At 39.5% G+C, this 18,852-nt stretch overlaps 1 protein-coding gene across 1 annotated transcript in view; it reads right to left on the bottom strand.

The window, feature by feature from the left end:
* Positions 1-247: 247 nt before the first annotated feature.
* numbl (NUMB like endocytic adaptor protein) overlaps positions 248-18,852 on the bottom strand; it is a 48,384-nt gene continuing 29,779 nt past the window's right edge. The window contains exons 5-9 of the mRNA XM_065281519.1: positions 9,403-9,543; positions 8,811-9,015; positions 8,463-8,729; positions 5,751-5,927; positions 248-5,633 (exon numbers count right to left, since the gene is read on the bottom strand). Of these exons, the coding sequence (XP_065137591.1) occupies positions 4,819-5,633; positions 5,751-5,927; positions 8,463-8,729; positions 8,811-9,015; positions 9,403-9,543 (1,605 nt within the window). The 3' untranslated portion in view covers positions 248-4,818. The remainder of the gene's footprint in view (positions 5,634-5,750; positions 5,928-8,462; positions 8,730-8,810; positions 9,016-9,402; positions 9,544-18,852) is intronic.

Below are 18,852 nucleotides of genomic sequence, written 5' to 3'. Positions count from 1 at the left end.
AGTGACAAAATGTGCTCTGTAAAAACATGGTGGTGATTTTCATGTAAGGGGACCCGCGGTGTATTTGGATAAATACATTTTAAGGTAGTAAAACAATACAGTTCATTTGTAAGGTCTTAATTCACCACTGATAATATAATTATGTACATTATATTCATTCAAGAAGATTCTTCTAAATGTTACACATCGCACCTTTAATAGCATGCATGTACTGTATATACATTACTATACTATACAATAATCAAGCAACCAACAAAAATAGCTTTGTTCATATTATATTATTTATTGATCTTTTATACAATGTAATTACAATAGAAATATGTGGGTTTAAATACAAAATTCTGTAAATAAAGAAAGATTAAAAATAAACTTCACTGGTTTGTTATCACTAGGCTAAAGTTTACAATCAAGTTTATGAGGTAATTTAGTTCCCTGGTTTTAAATCAAAACCTGTATATTTTGTTGAGGGGGGAGTGGTTAAGAATCCAGGGCTGTTGACTCGAACAAATTCATTCATTAACTGTAAATATTTGTACCCCACACAACGTAACGGCTTGGTCAGATTACAAATGCATTGTCTTTGGAAAAAGAAAGACTATTTTTGTATTCATTGTGCCACAACAGACCTGCTTGACCCTGTAATACACAGTTAATAAGAAAACTGGGAAGTGGCCAAGTCGATTTATAACACATTACGGTCAAAATGGTCTTTCAGACCACGAGTTAAAAACATTGTGCCTGTCTTGTATTTGCACTGGCTATTGAAGTCTCAGTGATAAGAGATCATTTTGTTCACTGTATGGAGTACACATCATAAACACAGTGTACAGTCTGACTTTGATCATCTAGCATCGAACACCTGTAACATCCTTCAGCACATCTTATTTGTACACGCTTTGAATGAACTCCTTAAAAAAATTCATTCATATATTGTCAGAACAAAATAAAAACGCAACCATTGAGCATTATTATTAAACATTGTTTGTGCCCAACAGCACCATGCTGAAGAAAACATGTCATGAGTTCCCATCAGAGATCCAGATTTGTTTATGACAATAAACTAGACGAGATTTTATTATCTAGTGACGATATTTGTATGCTGAAAGTTGCCTTTTTGTCTGTTTCGGACCAGAGTGAATGATAAGAAACTAATGACATAACTAAGATGCATATTCAATGTTTTAACATACTGTATTGTAATATGGGATAGTTTAAGCATGCACAGGACCAAACTGACTATCTACCTGTATGGTCTGTTTTCATCTCTCTTTAATCCTTAACCATTTATGAATACTTGCTATACATTCACGTCTCTTGTCGTTTGTATTTGCATTTCTTTAAAGATTTCAAACCAGAACCGGATTAAAGGACCATGGGAAACATACATCACAAAAATGCCAAACATCACAAAAACGCCAAACCAAATTAAAATGGTTGAATGGCTTTGTCCTTCACAGGATTTACATCTCAGTTAAGAGTGATGTTAAACACAGTGGATAATAATGGGCTTTTGTGCTGAAACTTAAAGCACTCTATTGCATCTTTTGGGGGTAATGATTTAATGTTGGGTTCTTTGTATCATCTTTGCTCATCTCTGTTTAATTCGCTCATAAAACAAACTTTCAAGGGCCTTTGTGCTTTTAGTTGATTGGTTGAGACGGCTTATTCACGATCTTCAATACGTTCACCGTCAGACAATTTTTTTATATGTACCCGAGTCACTGGGGCGGTACCTTTTCAAAAAGTACACATTGTACCTAAAAGGTGCATTTTTGATGATTTTCACAAACGTTTAATGCCTACCAAAAAATGCTCTTCTTTAAATATATAAACATACAATATATTAAATAAAAAGAGAACTGATGACGGTAGGATCAAACTTTTTTTAAAGCAACACTATGTAGTTTTCATGTAAAAATGACTTACAGCTCCCCCATGTGGTTGAAAAGCGCAACAGTGCCTGGTTTCAGACACTCTTCTGCAGGCAGGGGGAGGGGTGGGGCTGTGTGCTCTACCCTCCACCGCCACTTTCAGAGTGTGCTTGTAGCAGCTAGGAGGTTGCTCAGGTTGCAGCAACAGTACAATTTGTCCAGTTAAAAGTTGTTCTATCACTGAAATAATTTTAGAGACATTATTTAAAGGTTAAAAAAACAACATAGTGTTGCTTTAAGTAGAGGGTCTGTTCTTTTATCATCTCTCAAATATGGGTAGGTTTCTCACCAAAACACCAAATTTTGAGCAAAATGCTGAGATAATTAAATACTTGTAAAGGACTTTTGATAGAGGTCAGATGCAGAGTGATCCTTAAAACTTGAACATACAGCTGTTTGCGCATGAAAGCAGTGCGTGAAATTCTACTCATCGAGACATTCACTCGGAAATTCACGTCATGGGAGGGGCTTCTGCGACTCCGCTCGCATCCTTTAATCACGTCACTACTAAAGCAAGCTCGTGATTGGTGAAAGCGGCACGTTTTTCCGTCAAAGTTCAAAATTTTCAACTAGCGGCACGTTTTTCCGTCAAAGTTCAAAATTTTCAACTTGCGCGTTTGCTGCGGCAACGCGCTATTTGCGCAAACTAGACTCGCGAATAAGGCAGAATCACGTCTACCGCACCGCACTAAAAGCCTGATTCGCGCCGCGAGACCTCCAGACGCACGTCAACGCGTCTTCACATTGACTTAAAGGCGCTCAAAGCGAATCTGTGAGACGTACGTTTTTGTTGATGTTTGAACTGTTTTCAAACAAACGGAGCGTAGCTAACTCCTCCCCCTCCCTTCCGTGCTTTCATGAACGCGCCCACCCCCAAATCCTTGTTGTTTATTGGCTGGAGCACTTTGTTTCGTGGTGCTAGGTTTGGTCACTGTGTTTTTATTGCAGTTTGTGGAGCCTGGGCTGTCTACAGAGATTACGTTTTTTTTTACAGTTTGATCAGCAGACAGGCAGCAAGCAGATAGTGAGATGTTTGTTGTATGTAACAAAAAATGTTTTATGGTCTAAAATGCGTGAATTCGCTTAGAGCACCTTTAACATTGAAGTCACTCGCGCTTTTGACGCCTCTTGGGCGATACTTCTGGGTTTTATAAGTTGCAGAAGTGCGCCACCTGGTAGATAATAGCAGGTTTGTGGATTGACAAGATAACTCGTCAATGGCAGGGAAAGAGTTAGGACCTTTTTAAAAGGTACCATCCCAACTTTTTACCATTTTTCTGTGTGTACTGCTTTGCACCTAAAGAGTTATACTTATAAATACATCTTAGTATCTCAATGGTACATATTGGTACCAAATGTATACATATCTGTACCTCATGAAGGGTACTGCCCAGTGACAGCTGGGATACATATTTTGACAATTTTTCTAACGGTGTATACAAAATAAACAGAGGCCTTTGTGATGTTACTTAAAAACAGTCCTTGAGATCAGGGTATCACTGTTAAGAGGGTTTGTACCCCACATCCATGTTTAGTAATCCTCACCCGATCATCACATAGCAGTTTTCGACATACATTCTTAATAACTGGGGTGGCCCATAACCTTTGCGAAGATGTTGCGTCAAACAAACTGGCATAGACTTCCTGAGGGATCTTACAATTTTGCATCCTTTTTAAAGGGATAGTTCACACAAAAATGAAAGTTCTGTCATGATTATCTCACTCTCATGTTGTTACAAACCTGTATAAATGTCTTTATTTTGTTGAGCACTCAGGAGGATATTTAAGGAATGTTTGTAACCAAACCAATCAGAGGCCTCATTGACTTCCATAGTAGGAAAAAAGAATACTATGGAAGTGGGGCCTCTGATCATTTTGGTTGCTAACATCCCTCAAAATATCTTCATTTGTGTACATCAGAACAACATAAGAGTGAGTAAATGATGACAAAATTTTCATTTTTGGGTGAACTATGCCGTTAAATGCTTTTGTAAGAGATTCAATGCCTCCCAATGGATCTCAGTCTGGCTAACGCTAATTCAAAGGTGTTTTAATGGTTATACAGTTGCCAAAATCCACACATTTCATCTGGTTATGATTTATAAAAAGAGAATAACCCTCAAAAATGTCTTTAAATTTTCTGAAGTACTTTCAACGCTAAATCAAGGAGGTCAGGGTGACTACAGTGGCATCTCTTATGTGTTTGTACATGATGACAGTATAATAAGGATTGGAATGTAGGTGATACTTTCGGTATCCACTTGATGCAGAGCGGATCTTTCAATCGTTCAGCATTGACTCGTTTGCAATTAATAAAATGAACAGCCACGAAAAGGGCAATAAATAAAAGTAAACTAAAAGCATGCTATTTACACACTTTCCTACATAAAAACTCTGCTCCTTTTATTTGGTGAGTCATTTTTCAAGTAGCCAATTTCTTTCATCTGTAATAAATCACCCTGTTCAATGTAAATAAATAAGGGAAAACCACCAAGAACAGACAATTAAAATCAGATTAAAAAAACATTAGAATCAAATTAAATAATAAATATCTATTTTGCCATACCATCCCATATTTAATTGTTTCCTCTCCCCTTCCAATATTTCCTTCAGGGAAAATCATTCATTTACCAGATGAAAGATCGTTAATGCTGAGACATAGCGTTCAGGTCTCTCACATAAGCTTTTCCCGTCCTTTAAGTGCCTAACAAGTTACGACTGTCTTCGTAAGATCCATGACATTCTTGCTCTCCAAATCTGGCATTTGATCGGCAGTTCTCCATCGTATTACATAAAATACAGCAACCCATGTCCTCAAACAGACCAGGAGCATAAAAAGGGAATGGGGTATGAAATAGTTCAGCCTCGTTTTCCCAAGGCTCGTCGATTAAAGTTCAATCTCAAAAGTTTTCTGCAAGTCATTGGAGAAAGGGTTGGGTGCCTTCGGTTGCGATTTGGACTCCAGAGCGGCCCACTTAGCTTCAAAATGCTCTGCTTCCTGGGTGCCGTCTGAAGGGTGGGTCTGTTTCAGACCCTCCATTGGCCAGTTGCCATCGGATTTTGTGGTGCTGCCGGTGCCGTTGTTCGTGACACTGGTAGTCGTAGTAGTTGAGGGAAAGGAGTTGTGCAGGTGGCCGTTAGCAGTGAACATGGTGTTCGGGAAGCCTCCGGGTAAGGTGGGGAAAGTCGAATGTTGGCCCGTCCTAGGCCCCATCCCAACCCCCATCGCTGATCCACCGCCTGTACCGGCTGCAGTGCAGAATGCATTAGCCACCATCTGTGATGGTGTGATGCCCACCACGGGCACGCTGGCATTGGGGTACGTCATGCTGTTGGCCAGAGTTGGCATGTATGGCTGCATGGGTACAAATGCCGGCTGAAGAGGTTGCTGGGCGAACATGCTGACGGGCGCAGGAGTGACGTCAAACGCCATTGGAAAGGGTTGCATGGAGGTGGGCAGGGAACCTGGTACGATGGGCATAGTGGGAACTGGGGGAGGTTGCTGAGTGGGTGGTGGGGGAAGAATGGGAGGAGGCAGAGTAGGTGGGGCCATTGGGGGTGGAGTCTGCTGTTGAGCTTTCACAGCTTGAGCCACTTCCTCAAGCCAACGTTCGGCCTCAGATGGTGTTCGTTTGTGACAGCCCTGAGGTATCGAGGAAGGAGATTGGACAGCGGGCTCTGTCTGAACCCACGAGCTGGTAGCTGGGGGGTGGGAGGGTAGAGAATGTTAAATAAAATAGGTATTGGACTATTTTCTACTTCAGACCTTACCATAATATTATTATTATAAATGATTTGAGAATGTGTAGTTTGTGTTACCTTGCAGGGGTGCAGGTGGAGGGGGAATAGCAGGTGGTGCGCTGCACTTTGGTATGCAGTTGTTTGTGGCTTTGGCACACATATCTTCAGGAGGTTTGGTGAAAGAGTTGTTGATTTGGCTGCACAGAGCATTTATGCTGTCTGGCTCTCCCGCAACTGGCAGATCCATTTCTGGAACTGAGATGAGTCAACAGAGAGCATCAGTCACACCTGTGTTCACATCCGACTCGTTTTATTGGTATTTGTGTCAATTTAGCGATTTATGTAAAGACAAACAAACACTCTACAAGACAGGTTTGTGTGTGTGCTGAAGCAGCTTGCGTGACACTGATGCAATATCAGACCTCATTCACCCCAATAAAAAGCATATTTACGCTGTCTGAATCGTTTCTTATCCCCTACATAGTTCACTATGTGCCATTCCCCATATAAGAACTATGTGTCTTATCTCAGGTGCAAGTTCTGTGTAATGTAGGGAGCGGGATCCTTTAGCGTCTAAAGAGCATTGGATTGGACAGAAAATTTGATGAGATGCTGAAGTGTAGGATGACATCATAAAAATTCTAGACTTTTTTGTAAATTTTAAATGCTTATATCTTATGAAAGGCAATTTTTGTCAGCGTTTTGGATGAAACCAGTTTATATACATCCTTAATGCATTTTTACAAAAAGAGAAATACATTTATTTCATAGGGACTTTAACTGGTTGAAGGTCAAAAAGCAAGTTTCCACCCAAGTTAAAATTTGTGAAAACAAATTACATTACATTAAATTTGGAATGTAAATAGCATGCTTTCCCTCAGCACTATGCAGTTAGGGCGGCCCGCCTAAGCTTGGAGACCCTAACGCGTTAACTAGGTTGTAAAAAAAAAAATTGCTGGAAAAAAGGCTGTCAAGTGCATCTCTGAGAATAGCAGGGACGTGCTTAACACCGCGAGCAGGTACGCGCGCCACACGGAGATAAGTGCCACAAATGAGATAAAGACGTGGTCCGCCATGTCTGGAGAATAGCCAGTTGATAAAACACTTGTCCGTGAGAACTGTAAGTGGACTTATGTTTTGGGGTTATTTAAGCCTGTTATTGTATTAGTCTATAGTTCTTGCTAATTTAAAGTAAGTTAGCTGGTGATTTTGTTGTTTGAGCAACCTGCCAGCTAGGTTTCACGTGCCTGTTGATTAGATATAATTGTTGATCGCTCTAGCTCACTTTTTTATGTGCATTATGCTACGAATTACATGCTACAGTAGTTACACTTATTTAAGATAATGTAATTAATAGTGGGAAATAATCAGTTTTTACCAATTTTTTTTACCAATCTATCATCGTTCGCCAGGCGTTCTACAACATCTGCTTTAGTTTGTGTTCATTAACCCTTTAGTTTCACTTCATCACCCAACTATTCCTGTAAGAAGTTTCTGTTAAAAAACATTTAATTCATTAATCTAGTATGCGTTCATTTTTTTGTCATACTTTCTTCAAAATTAAGTTTTATTTGTGTGCTTTAAATAAAAATATTTTTTTATTTACGCCCCCGCCCCTTTGATTGCGCCCACCTGCCCAACCCTACCACCTTAACTAACACATTTTCTGCGGGAAACCCAGAATAGTATTCCCGTTATACTGCGACTGCATTATTACATTGGGATGCTTGAATCTGATTGGCCAGTCGCGACATTTGCAGGTTTATTTCCAGACAACAACTGCTCAAAACTAATAACACACAGTAACCCAGATGCTGCTAATCATTTTGACAGGCACAGTTTAATATAAATGCCTTTTAATAATATATGATATTATATTTGTAAATGATTAAACCAAATAGTGTCTTATTTTAAAATCAAAATGAAACTGGTTTTCCTTGCGGAAGGTCTGCATTCCTTAAAATGAGATAATATATTTCAAATCAATTTTTAACCCTTTCAGACCTGATTTTTCCAGTGTTTAAACATTGTGCCTTATTTTGATTGGTTGAGCAGCATTTTTATTGGTTTCAACCACAAAATATGTATTTTCCATTCCAATGGATGCAGGGTCTGAAGGGGTTAATATTCCTTACCTGACTTATTAGGTTAATAGCTGTGAAACAAGCAGGATAATGTACAGGCAGCCGGTTGTTATCACAAAATAAGCCTGCTTCCAGTCAGGTTTTGATCACACTGTCTGGGTTTATTTCTGTGATAATCTGCTGCCTATACATTATCCCTATCTTATCACCATCAATCTAAAAGATTTAATTTATCAACTGTGTCACTGGTTCTTATTTCTTTTGATTAAGTTTGGTGCCAGTAACACTGCCAAAAACTCATACGAGAATATAAAATGAATTAAATAAATTTTTGTAATTTCATATGATTTAGTGTGACCATGTATGAAATGAGAAAGCAATTTCTTAAAATTGTATTGATAGATTTCAATGCATGAATGATGTGTTTCATTTTCCAAAAATTTGATGCTATCAGACGTCTGTAAAATCCTGATTTGATTTTGATCTGGTCTAATCTGGTGGCGTGATTAGAATTAAATTAAACCGCTTCAAATAAAATTTTTGCTTCGAGATTCCAGAAAGTGTTTTTGTGAGGTCTGTCCAGAGTTCTCTGTTTAATTTGTATATTGTGTGCCATCACCCAAAGTACTATTAGGTAAATGGTGTGAGTTTGATACTTCTCAGGGTAACCAGTGCTGAGTCAACACAACAGGTAATAGTAACTGACCTGGGTTCTTGGTCTGGAAGTCAGTCTTGCGCTGAAGGTTGGAAGGGAGATCGTTTAGGCGTAGGGACAGCTGCCGTTTAAAAGGAGAGTTTTTCTGACTAAGCTGTGGGAAGCCTCGGAAAGAGCCTTGCCGTACCAGCTGCTCGAGGGGGGCGTGACGGCGTGGGATAGCATGAGGTACGCCTGGCTCCGCCCTCTCCACCGGTGAGGCTGCTCCCTCTGGAGGTGAAGAATTTCCTGACAGCATAGCGGAAATGCCGCATGCTTCTACGTAGACATAAAGACCAGTTTATAAGTGCCATTTTAATATTTTTGCATAAGATTCTGCATAACACTGAATGCACACACCTTTTCTTTTCTCCTGTAGTTGTTTCATGATCTCATCCCGGTCACTATGCTGTCCAGCTGAGGAGACACGGAAGGATCCTTCCCTTACAAATGATGTGCGGCTTGCATCAAAAGACGCAGTGACCCCGCACTCCTTCTCCCTGCGCTGTTTTCGCTCAAGGCAAGCGGCAAAAGCACATCCAACTGCGTGACTCAGTCGCTCCCCCTAGTATTGTGGAGGATGTTACGTTAGTGAAATCTGAATTAGCCTGTGCCTACAGTAATGTTTATAGATCTTATTGGTTATAATATTAACCATATCTTCATCTTACAGACACAACTGTTACAGGGTAAAACCATACAATAGCACCACATTGTATGGCAGAAAACATAGTCTAATACTAATGTGGCCACAAAATGGTTTTGCCTCTAATATTGGCGTGCTAATCATGACATCAAAATGCCATTTGTGTTTTTCTCACTGCCTCAAAAACAGATAACGGCTCTTAAGCGTTTATTCTGGTTTTAGGTAACCCTGCCATAATCCTTATCTTAATCCCCATTTGCAGCCAATAGCTGCTGCGGATATAATCCTTTAGTCGGGTATCCTTACAGAGTCCTTTAAGGCCATGAAACAGTGGCACATCCAGCGCCGAGTCGTCCCGTCACGGCAGATGTAAGAGAACGCCTTGTCGTAATTGCGGTCGGGTGCACAGAAGGACACCTTCTCTATGGTCTGGTCAACAATGAGGTCCTTTAAAGACAACAATAAGGATGTATTTTAAACATTGTACATAATAATTGTAAAAATACATGTATAAAAAAGCAAAGTGATCGGAACCATCAGTGTTGTGCACTTGGTTGAAACAATAACAGGGTTACTGTTATATTACACACTATACATTAAAGGGATAGTTCACCCAAAAATAAAAAATTCTGCCATGTTCTCATCCTCATGTTGTTCTATACCTGTATGAATTGCTTATTTCATCAACACAAAGATATTTTGATAAATGATGGTAAGCACACAACTGATTGGAACCACTGACTTCCATAGTAGGAAAAAGAATATTATGGAAGTATTGTGATAAATTAGGAAGAAGATATTTTGATAAATGATGGCAAGCACACAGTTGACGGTACCCATTAAATTCAATCCTATTTGTTTTTTCTACTATGAAAGTCAATGGTTACAATCAACTGTGTGTTTACCATCATTTATAAAAATATCTTCTTTTGTGATCATCAGAAAAAATAAATTCGTACAGGTTTAGAACAACATGAGGATAAAAGAATGATGACAGAATTTTCATTTTTGGATAAACTATCCCTTTAAGACTACAATCAGACAGAACATGTTTTTAGCATTTTAACCGCACAGCCTTTATTTGGTTGACTTTTAAATTGAGAAAAAAGCAGTGTGGTGTGCTTTTTAAAGGAACACGCCCACATTTTGGGAATTAAGCTTATTCACCGTATCCCCCAGAGTTAGATAAGTCCGTACAGACCTTTCTCATCTCCGTGCGTGCTGTAACTCTGTCTGACGCAGCCCCCGCTAGCTTAGCTTAGCACAAAGACTGGAAGTAAATGGCTCCAGCTAGCAAACTGCTCCCAATAAGTGACATTTTCCTATTTATGTGTTGTGATTTGTATAGTCACACAGTGTACAAATAACAAGGTTATATGAGACACAGCCATCTTTTTAAAGTATACATACTGGGAACTATATTCTCAGAAGGCGAAACACTGCTGCTTGGGCGGAGTGATTTGCACAACTCTGATCGAACTCTCTGCTACTCACCACAACACATAAATAGGAAAATATTTTCGTTATTTTGTCACTTATTGGGAGCAGTTTGCTAGCTGCAGCCATTCACTTCCAGTCTTTGTCTGACGCAGCCCCGCTAGCATAGCACAGAGTTACAGCACGCACGGAGATGAGAAAGGTATGTATGGACTTATCTAACTCTGGGGGATACAGTGAATAAGCTAAATTCCCAAAATGTGGGAGTGTTCCTTTAACGTTTAAGATTCAAGATTTATTTATTGTCACACTTTGAAGTACAGTCCTTCCTATGCTGACACATAGGGCTGCACAATAATGACAAAACTCATAATTGACGATTATTCACCTTGGTATTGTAATTGCGGTTATTATTGCAGGTTAATAGATTTAATATAGAAGTTTTGAAATATTGTTAGAAAAATCCAAAACGAATGGCAAAAGGACACATCAACTTATCAATTTTAAAATCTCTTATTCACCACTGTATTTTGTGCCCAAACATACTGCAGAAACGGACAGAAATTATGATGCGAAGCTTGTCACAACATGTATTTAGCCCGTCGTGTCAAAATAAGTGCCTGCTGCAGATGCTTCGAAGGGGAATATGATCAAATAGTCGCTCATGTTTCCCAGATACTCACTCGTGTAAATTCAGAGTTTAGTGTTAAAGGGACACTCCACTTTTTTGAAAATATGCTTATTTTCCAGCTCCCCTAGAGTTAAACATTTGATTTTTACCAGGTCTGGTGCTACCACTTTTAGCATAGCTTAGCATAATCCATTGAATCTGATTAGACCATTAGCATCACGCTCAAAAAATAACCAAAGAGTTTTTATATTTTTAGTGTAGTGATATTATGCACTGCACAGAAGTTATCCCCTGCTATTGAAAGTAACCAAGGGGACTATTTTCAGGCTGTGTGTAATATCACTACGCCTGCTGCAGCCATGTTACATCAGCAAAGTCACTGATTATTACGCCAGAATGAGAGTATAGTTCCTAGCCATATCTGCCTAGAAAATCACAACTTTTAATTTTCCATCAGTCTTAGTACACGATGTAACTACAGAAGAGACATTAGTGTGTAATGTTGCTGTTAGAGCATAAATAATACCTGTTAAATGATAAAGCTCAAAGTTCACTGCCAGGCGATATATTTTCTTTGACAGAATTCGCCTTTCAAAGCCTACAGTGAACGGCCAGTTTGGACTACAGCCCTCTACCTCCTGCTTTAGTGATGTCACTAGAACCATTTTTTTTTACTAAACTCCGCCCACATGAACACATCAGTCACCTGCAAAGCTCAAACTGCTCTGGCTAAGCTAAGCTGCTGTCGAATCACAACACACTAAACAAACTACACAATCAGAACTCAATACGTATTTGTGAAGGAGAGACAAGGAAGACATCAGCTCGTTTTGAGGACAGTGAAAGCAGCGCTATACAGATAAGTAAATTGTGTGAAAAATACTGTTATATTGCGCACTGTAAACGCAATCAAAGCTTCAAAAACCTTTAAAAGTTCATGTGTTGGGTCAGATTTTACAGGAAATGTCAGTTCTTTTTCAATATACATAATAAAAGTGCGTAATGTAACCTGCAACATTCTTTTAAACAGATGGTGATAGAGAGTCAAAATTTACATGTTTAAGATTATTGTTAGGAATCAGAAAAAATATTTTTTATTTCCCAGTTCATTTATACGCATGAGGCATGTGTTTTTGTGAAGAATACAACAGATACCGTATTTTTCGGTCTATAAGCCGCAATTTTTTTCATAACTTGTCTGGTGCTAGGTCTTACAGTCATGTGCACCTTGTAAGTCAGTATGAATTAATTTTGACATCTATGAGGCGAGAGACATCATCCCGGTCTACAGCCAGGAGAGTCTGCCATATGCTGCTTCTGTAATTATGTAATTTAATGGATTCTGTAATGTGTATGCAAACTTCACGCTAGTTGGCTTGTTCGGTTAATTTAGACCAGGGGTGCCCAACCCTGCTCCTGGAGGGCTACGGTCCTGCAGACTTCAGTTCCAACCCAGCTCCAACACACCTGTCTGTAATTATCAAGCAACCCTGAACACCTTGATTAGTTGCTTCAGCTGTGTTTGATAGGGGTTGGAGCAAAAATCTGCAGGATGGTAGCCCTCCAGGAACAGGGTTGGGCACCCCTGAATTAGTCTATTCAACCTTCCAGGTAAGTTCTGTATGCTATGGTTTATCGTTTAAATAACCGATAATATTACTTTAACATACAGACATCTATTCAGCCTGCTGTTCTGTCTGCTATTGTTTAGTTGAATAACTTGCCTTTCCAGATTAAATGTCTCTTCTTCGGCTTGGATTTTGTGAAATAAGTTTCTAAATAAAAGCTACGTATAGTCCACTGTGACTTATGTTATTTCATCTTAACAACGCATTTTTGAATGATGCGGCTTATACTCCGGTGCGGCTTATAGTCCGGAAAATACGGTATTACTAATAATATATAAACTATTTATATATTTAAAATATATAAATACTTAAAGGGATAGTTCGGCCAAAAACGATATTAAACCCATGATTTACTCACCCCCAAGCTGTCCGAGTTGCATATGTCCATCGTTTTTCAGACAAACACATTTTCGGATATTTTAGAAAATATTTTAGATCTTTCTGTTGATTAAATGTAATGTTACGGGGTCCAGCAATAGTCCACGACCTTCAAGTCCAAAAAAAGTGCGTCCATCCTTCACAAATTAAATCCAAACGGCTCCAGGATGATAAACAAAGGTCTTCTGAGGGTAATCCGTGCGGTGTTGTTGTAGAAATATCCATATTTAAAATGTTATTAACGTAATTAACTACCTTCCGGTTTCGCCGCCATCTTAGAGTCATCCGCATTCAGGATGAGCGCTTATGCAGCATACAGCGGTTTCTCTGTTGCTGCTCTGTCCCCCGCCCTCCGAATTTGTCATACGTCACTAAGAAAAGTGCGTACACTACGCTAATACTCTCTCCTGAGTCTAAGATGGCGGCGAAACCGGAAGGTAGTTAATTACGTTAATAACATTTTAAATATGGATATTTCTACAACAACACCGCACGGATTACCCTCAGAAGACCTTTGTTTATCATCCTGGAGCCGTTTGGATTTAATTTGTGAAGGATGGACGCACTTTTTTTGGACTTGAAGGTCGTGGACTATTGCTGGACCCCGTAACATTACATTTAATCAACAGAAAGATCTAAAATATTTTCTAAAATATCCGAAAATGTGTTTGTCTGAAAAACGATGGACATATGCAACTCGGACAGCTTGGGGGTGAGTAAATCATGGGTTTAATATCGTTTTTGGCCGAACTATCCCTTTAAGTTTTTGGATTGTATACATATTTTTTGTCACTGACAACTAAATTTAATCGCTTTTGTTGGTTTACCATCATTTTACTCAATGATAAGATGACTAAAGCTTTGCAGCTTTGGCCTCCCGCAGTAACAGTGGCTACTGTTACCGTGTTAGGGGGCCACAGTCAATACATAATGTATGAACCCAAAGAGCGTAGAGAGTGTTAGGTGAGGGGTCAGACACTGCAGTAAAGCTCTCTCTAAAAGAGAAAGAGCCAGAGGAAGAAAACAAGGAGGTGAGAGGACCATTCATTGTGGGCCAATTACTGACTGAAGGGGCCCTGTTAGAGCTCTAAAAGGTTTGTCATGGATGACTTTGTTCCGGGGGGATAACTGGGGGTTTACAGCAGACGGGAAGATCTTTTGAAGAGACCCAGACTGCTGACTCATCTTACACTTGTCAAGGAATGATGCAGCGTGGTGTAACATCTGGCTGGACGTCAACTAGAGGTCCTTTCAGTCTGGGTCGTTAACGGTTTCATGCTGTGACCCTAGATTGAGTTTTGTCACCAGGTCTGCTCGGACACTTTCATCAGAAGATCCTAATCTCCTGATAACACACATTTCCAGACCTATTGACTGTCTCTGGCTGTTTTATTGTGCCAATCTAAGCAAATTAACACCTCAAAGCAAACTTCAAACCGTGAGCAGAGACGAAGCAGCCATGACACAAAAATGTGTCTGTCTAAGATCACAGCTAAGACCAAAATAAATTGGTTTAAATTGTATATATTATATATCCTTGTATTGCATGTTTGTATCTGTAATGAACCACTTTCTTGTAACACTATAGGGATGCTTTGTTCATTTTAGCATGTCTCATAATTCACATTCATGAGATTACTATTTGATGTGTGTTTCAAACCATACCTTGTTTACACTCTTAATAATCCCCTTTTCCTTTCCTGATCAACGATGTGCATCATCTGACCATGACTGATATCAAACTTGTTAAATATTAATCAAAATTATTATTTAACAAAATCTTTAGCATAGTCCATCTATGCAAATGAGTCTGGTAAAACAAAGACAAAGTTTTCCTACTCTATCAACACCCTTTTGGATTGGTCATCTGAACTTCAAGGGGTTGGTCTAAACTCAGGTTAAGAGGCCTGCACCCCAATTCATCGATGCTCACAGCACACAGCTCACGCACGCACAGCACGCCAAACGGCTGCTCAACAGTGAGGCCACGGCACCCAGCCGGGCTCGCTGTGAGACTTGTCCCTCTCTCGGATAGTTTTCACGGGCACCCTGACACTTGGACAAACTTTAACAAATTGGACAAATTAATCGCCACAGATTAACCAGACCGACGGATTAACCCAAAAAGGAACAACTCCTACGGACACCTCAGGACTCCGTCATGTGACCACAAACTCAGGAACTCTCTTCCTCGCATACGCGCCCATACAGCTGGACGTACACACGTGCCTCACAAAAGCCAAACGCAAGTATCGCTTGTTCATTCGCTGTAAAAAGTTATTGCCCCTTTTAATTAAGGTGATTCTTAGAGTTCTGATGGTTTGTGCAGAAGTTAAGTCTATAGTGATATTGCCCTTCCTTTACTCTCTCTCTCTCTCTCTTAATTTTCCATTCTTTCTCTTTCATATATGTTTCTTGTTTGTTGTTTGTATGTATAGTTAGTCTTGTGTGTTTTTGTAGTGTAACGTAGTTTAATAAACCGGTTTTGCATTTCACAATTGAATTGTTTCTATGTTCAATGCTCATGAAATAAATGTCACTTAATCTGCCGTTAAGATCTTAAAGCTACATGCTTAAAAATACTTTATAGCAGTAAGAATGTTATTTTCTAAAGGCCACAGAATTAACTTCTTAAATGAACAATTATGAGTATTTGCTGGACAAATACATTAATTAATTGTTATTATTATTCTGCTAAATCAGTTTAAAATCTTAATAATTTGTATAATTAATTAGTTAATTGTACTTATTATTCCATTTGAGCTAAATATGGGAATTTCCCCAAATTCCCTTAAATTCCCGTAGTGTTTCGGTTGGAGGTTTATGGTGTTTTAAATAACGCCGTTCTCCTCCTCCCGCTGATTCGCTACATATTAATGGTGGAGAATGCGCGGGCAGATTTAAACATTATTTCTGAGCAAAAACAGTTAACAGGTCAAATGTGTTTTGCAATGTGTGAATGAAAAGAACTATCAGCTATAACTGTGTCCGTTCTTATATTGGTATGAATGAAAATGTAATTTCCTGTATCATTTTCAGGACATAACAGACTCGCGCCCCTGTTATGTATAGTTAACTGCAGTCTTTAAGGTAACCGTATTAAAAACCCTTTGATACGCTGCATTACCGTCTGATTCCGCCTAATAAAGAGTAGAATTCCTTTATTTAGAGCGAAGCGGTGGTCGAGTGAGTACTCCCATCTGATAAGGCCTTTTTGTTATCTCCAGGAAATTATTTACAATTAGAGAAGCTGTCTATTGTATTTTTCCATTTTATTCACGTACGTGGATTTTTTTTAAATTGTAAGCACCGAGGGTAAGACTTTTCAATTTTAAAGGAGATAAACCTTGATCAAGTAACTTATGTCAACGGAGAAGAAAGCTCGTTAGACTTTTATTTATTGTGTGTCCCGGTAACGTAAGCCAAAACTGGCACCGGACGAACACAGCTCAAATTACATCCGTCGTCTTAGCAACGCAGCGGTCGCCGATGTAATTATTGTATTGAAGCGAATCTTTGTCAGTTTAAAGCGTACCACCTAGTTCTAACACTAGATGTCAGTCTTGAGTGTCTAACACTTCTCCTTCTCTCTCACTTTACGCCTGACTTCCGCTTTCTTTGTTTGTTGGGCGAAATATCGCCATCTGGTGGGGAAAGCTCGTTTGGTCCTCTCATAAACTCTTTTGGGAGTGTATGACAGGAGTCAAACTGGGATTTTTGACCTTACTTTGATGACTAGGTTATTCTACTACTTTGTAGTTTTATTTCCTACATATTGAATGTTATGGTCTTAAATTATAAATAATAATTAATATTGCTATGCCTTTATTAAGTTATTATTTCTTTATTTAATTTTTATTTTATTTTGATTTATTTTATTTCATTTTTGCTGTTCTCTCCCGCTCCTTACTTTCCTATTCTCTTTTCTATTGTAGAGATTGTATTTTAATTAAGTTTAAATTTAAATTTAATGCAGTTTGATTTATTTTAAATTTTAATTGAATTAATTCTTTACTGTGAATAGAATCTAGCCCCACAAGTCCCATTCTCAGTGAATTCATTTATGTTTTAACTGGTGCAATAGGATAAGCCCCCTGTCCCTTGCAAGTTAGGCCTAGCCCAGCCACTCTAGCTAAGCCACTCCCCTAGCTCGCATGACTTCATAGTGCCCTCTCCCTGTAAGGCCCTGTCATTAAATCTAGGGTAGAGAACCTGCTAAGCTAAAACAGGGATCCCCTTTTCATCTCTTATCCTTTTCATTTCTCAGCCTTCTGACTTTGTCTGTTTGGCTGTCTTATTTTCTTTTCAGTTTATTTTTATTTGAATCTCTTTTATTTTTATCCATTTTGTTTTATTTGTTTTATTTTCAGCAATTTATCTTTCTCACCTTCTATTTGCTTTTTATTTTATTTTATCATTATAGCTAATTAACTTTAATTATTTTGATCTTATTTTATCTTTGGGCTGAAAGACCATATCTGCACAAACCATGAGAAAATGTATTAGTAATGCGACCGATTAACCAAATGTCTGAAGCGACCAATAGGTTAAAACACATCGTCCATTCACTAAACTTTTTCCCTTTTTACCCACACTAATTATCTGCGCCGCCAAAGCAAGGCCCCGATAATAGTTTTTATTTATGCCACTAGCTGATCACGTCAGTTAGACCCACATAGCCCATATTTTTATTTATTTATTTTAGCTCGTTAAAATTCTGCGGACTTGTATTGGCTCTTTGTGTTTTGTCACCCACCAGTGCGCCAACGTGTCCAGATCACCCAGCCCTGCCAACCACTGTGAGCAGCTGGAGGCATGGCTCAACGATCCGACATCTGACCTCCTGCCCAATGTCGCCAACGATCTGCAGCACCGAGACCGAGAGCAACGGGATGGCAACCTGGACGAGATCATAGCCCGTGATTCAACGCAGAGCTACAGCCACAAGGAGATGGCAAGGATCACAGGTGCCATCGCTCACAACCTCATCATCCAGCTAAAGCGGGACGAAAGGAACGTCGCCTACCTGGAACAGGATGCAGCAATGCTAAAGCTCCAAGCAAAGGAAGCCTGGAGGAATCAGGAGGACGCGCAGACTCGTCTAGATCGGCTGACACAGGAATCCAAGGATCAGCAGCAGCTGATTGAGGAGGAACACAAGAGGATAAAGAATGAGGCGGGACAACTTCACAAGGCCATCTCACAACTCCACACAGACACCGAGCACAGAGAGCAGCAGGAAAAGACCGCCAAAGAGGAGCTGGGAAAGCTTCTGCAGGCCAGAAGAGCCAAGGCAGAACAGAAAAAACGTGATGCCAAGTCCAAGGCCTACAAAAACCACCTGCAAGCTGCTCAAGCTGAAATTCAAGTTCTTGTTCAGCAACATCACCAACCTAAGGACGAACGTGATTCCGTCCAAAAAGAACTTTTATATGGTTTCAGAATGCAAGCTGAACCATTGAGAGAGAAAGCATCATTCTCCTCTCATCCAATCAGTGTCTCTGCACTCCCCCACCAAAGTTTCCTGCTGAAAAAGAGGGGGGTGAGAGCCCACTGTTAAGAACTTTGCCAGCCAGCATCCACAACCCTCTCCTAAGAACACAAGGGGGGTGGGGCCAACACCTTTCCCAACAATGTCTACAGACACACGGCATGGCCCAAAGACCTTGACAAGCTGGCTAG

Source organism: Paramisgurnus dabryanus, chromosome 8 (genome assembly GCF_030506205.2).
Source record: "Paramisgurnus dabryanus chromosome 8, PD_genome_1.1, whole genome shotgun sequence".
NCBI classification, from domain to species: domain Eukaryota; kingdom Metazoa; phylum Chordata; class Actinopteri; order Cypriniformes; family Cobitidae; genus Paramisgurnus; species Paramisgurnus dabryanus.
The sequence above is the reverse complement of the archived record's forward strand: the minus strand, read 5'-3'. Positions and strand labels throughout refer to the sequence as shown.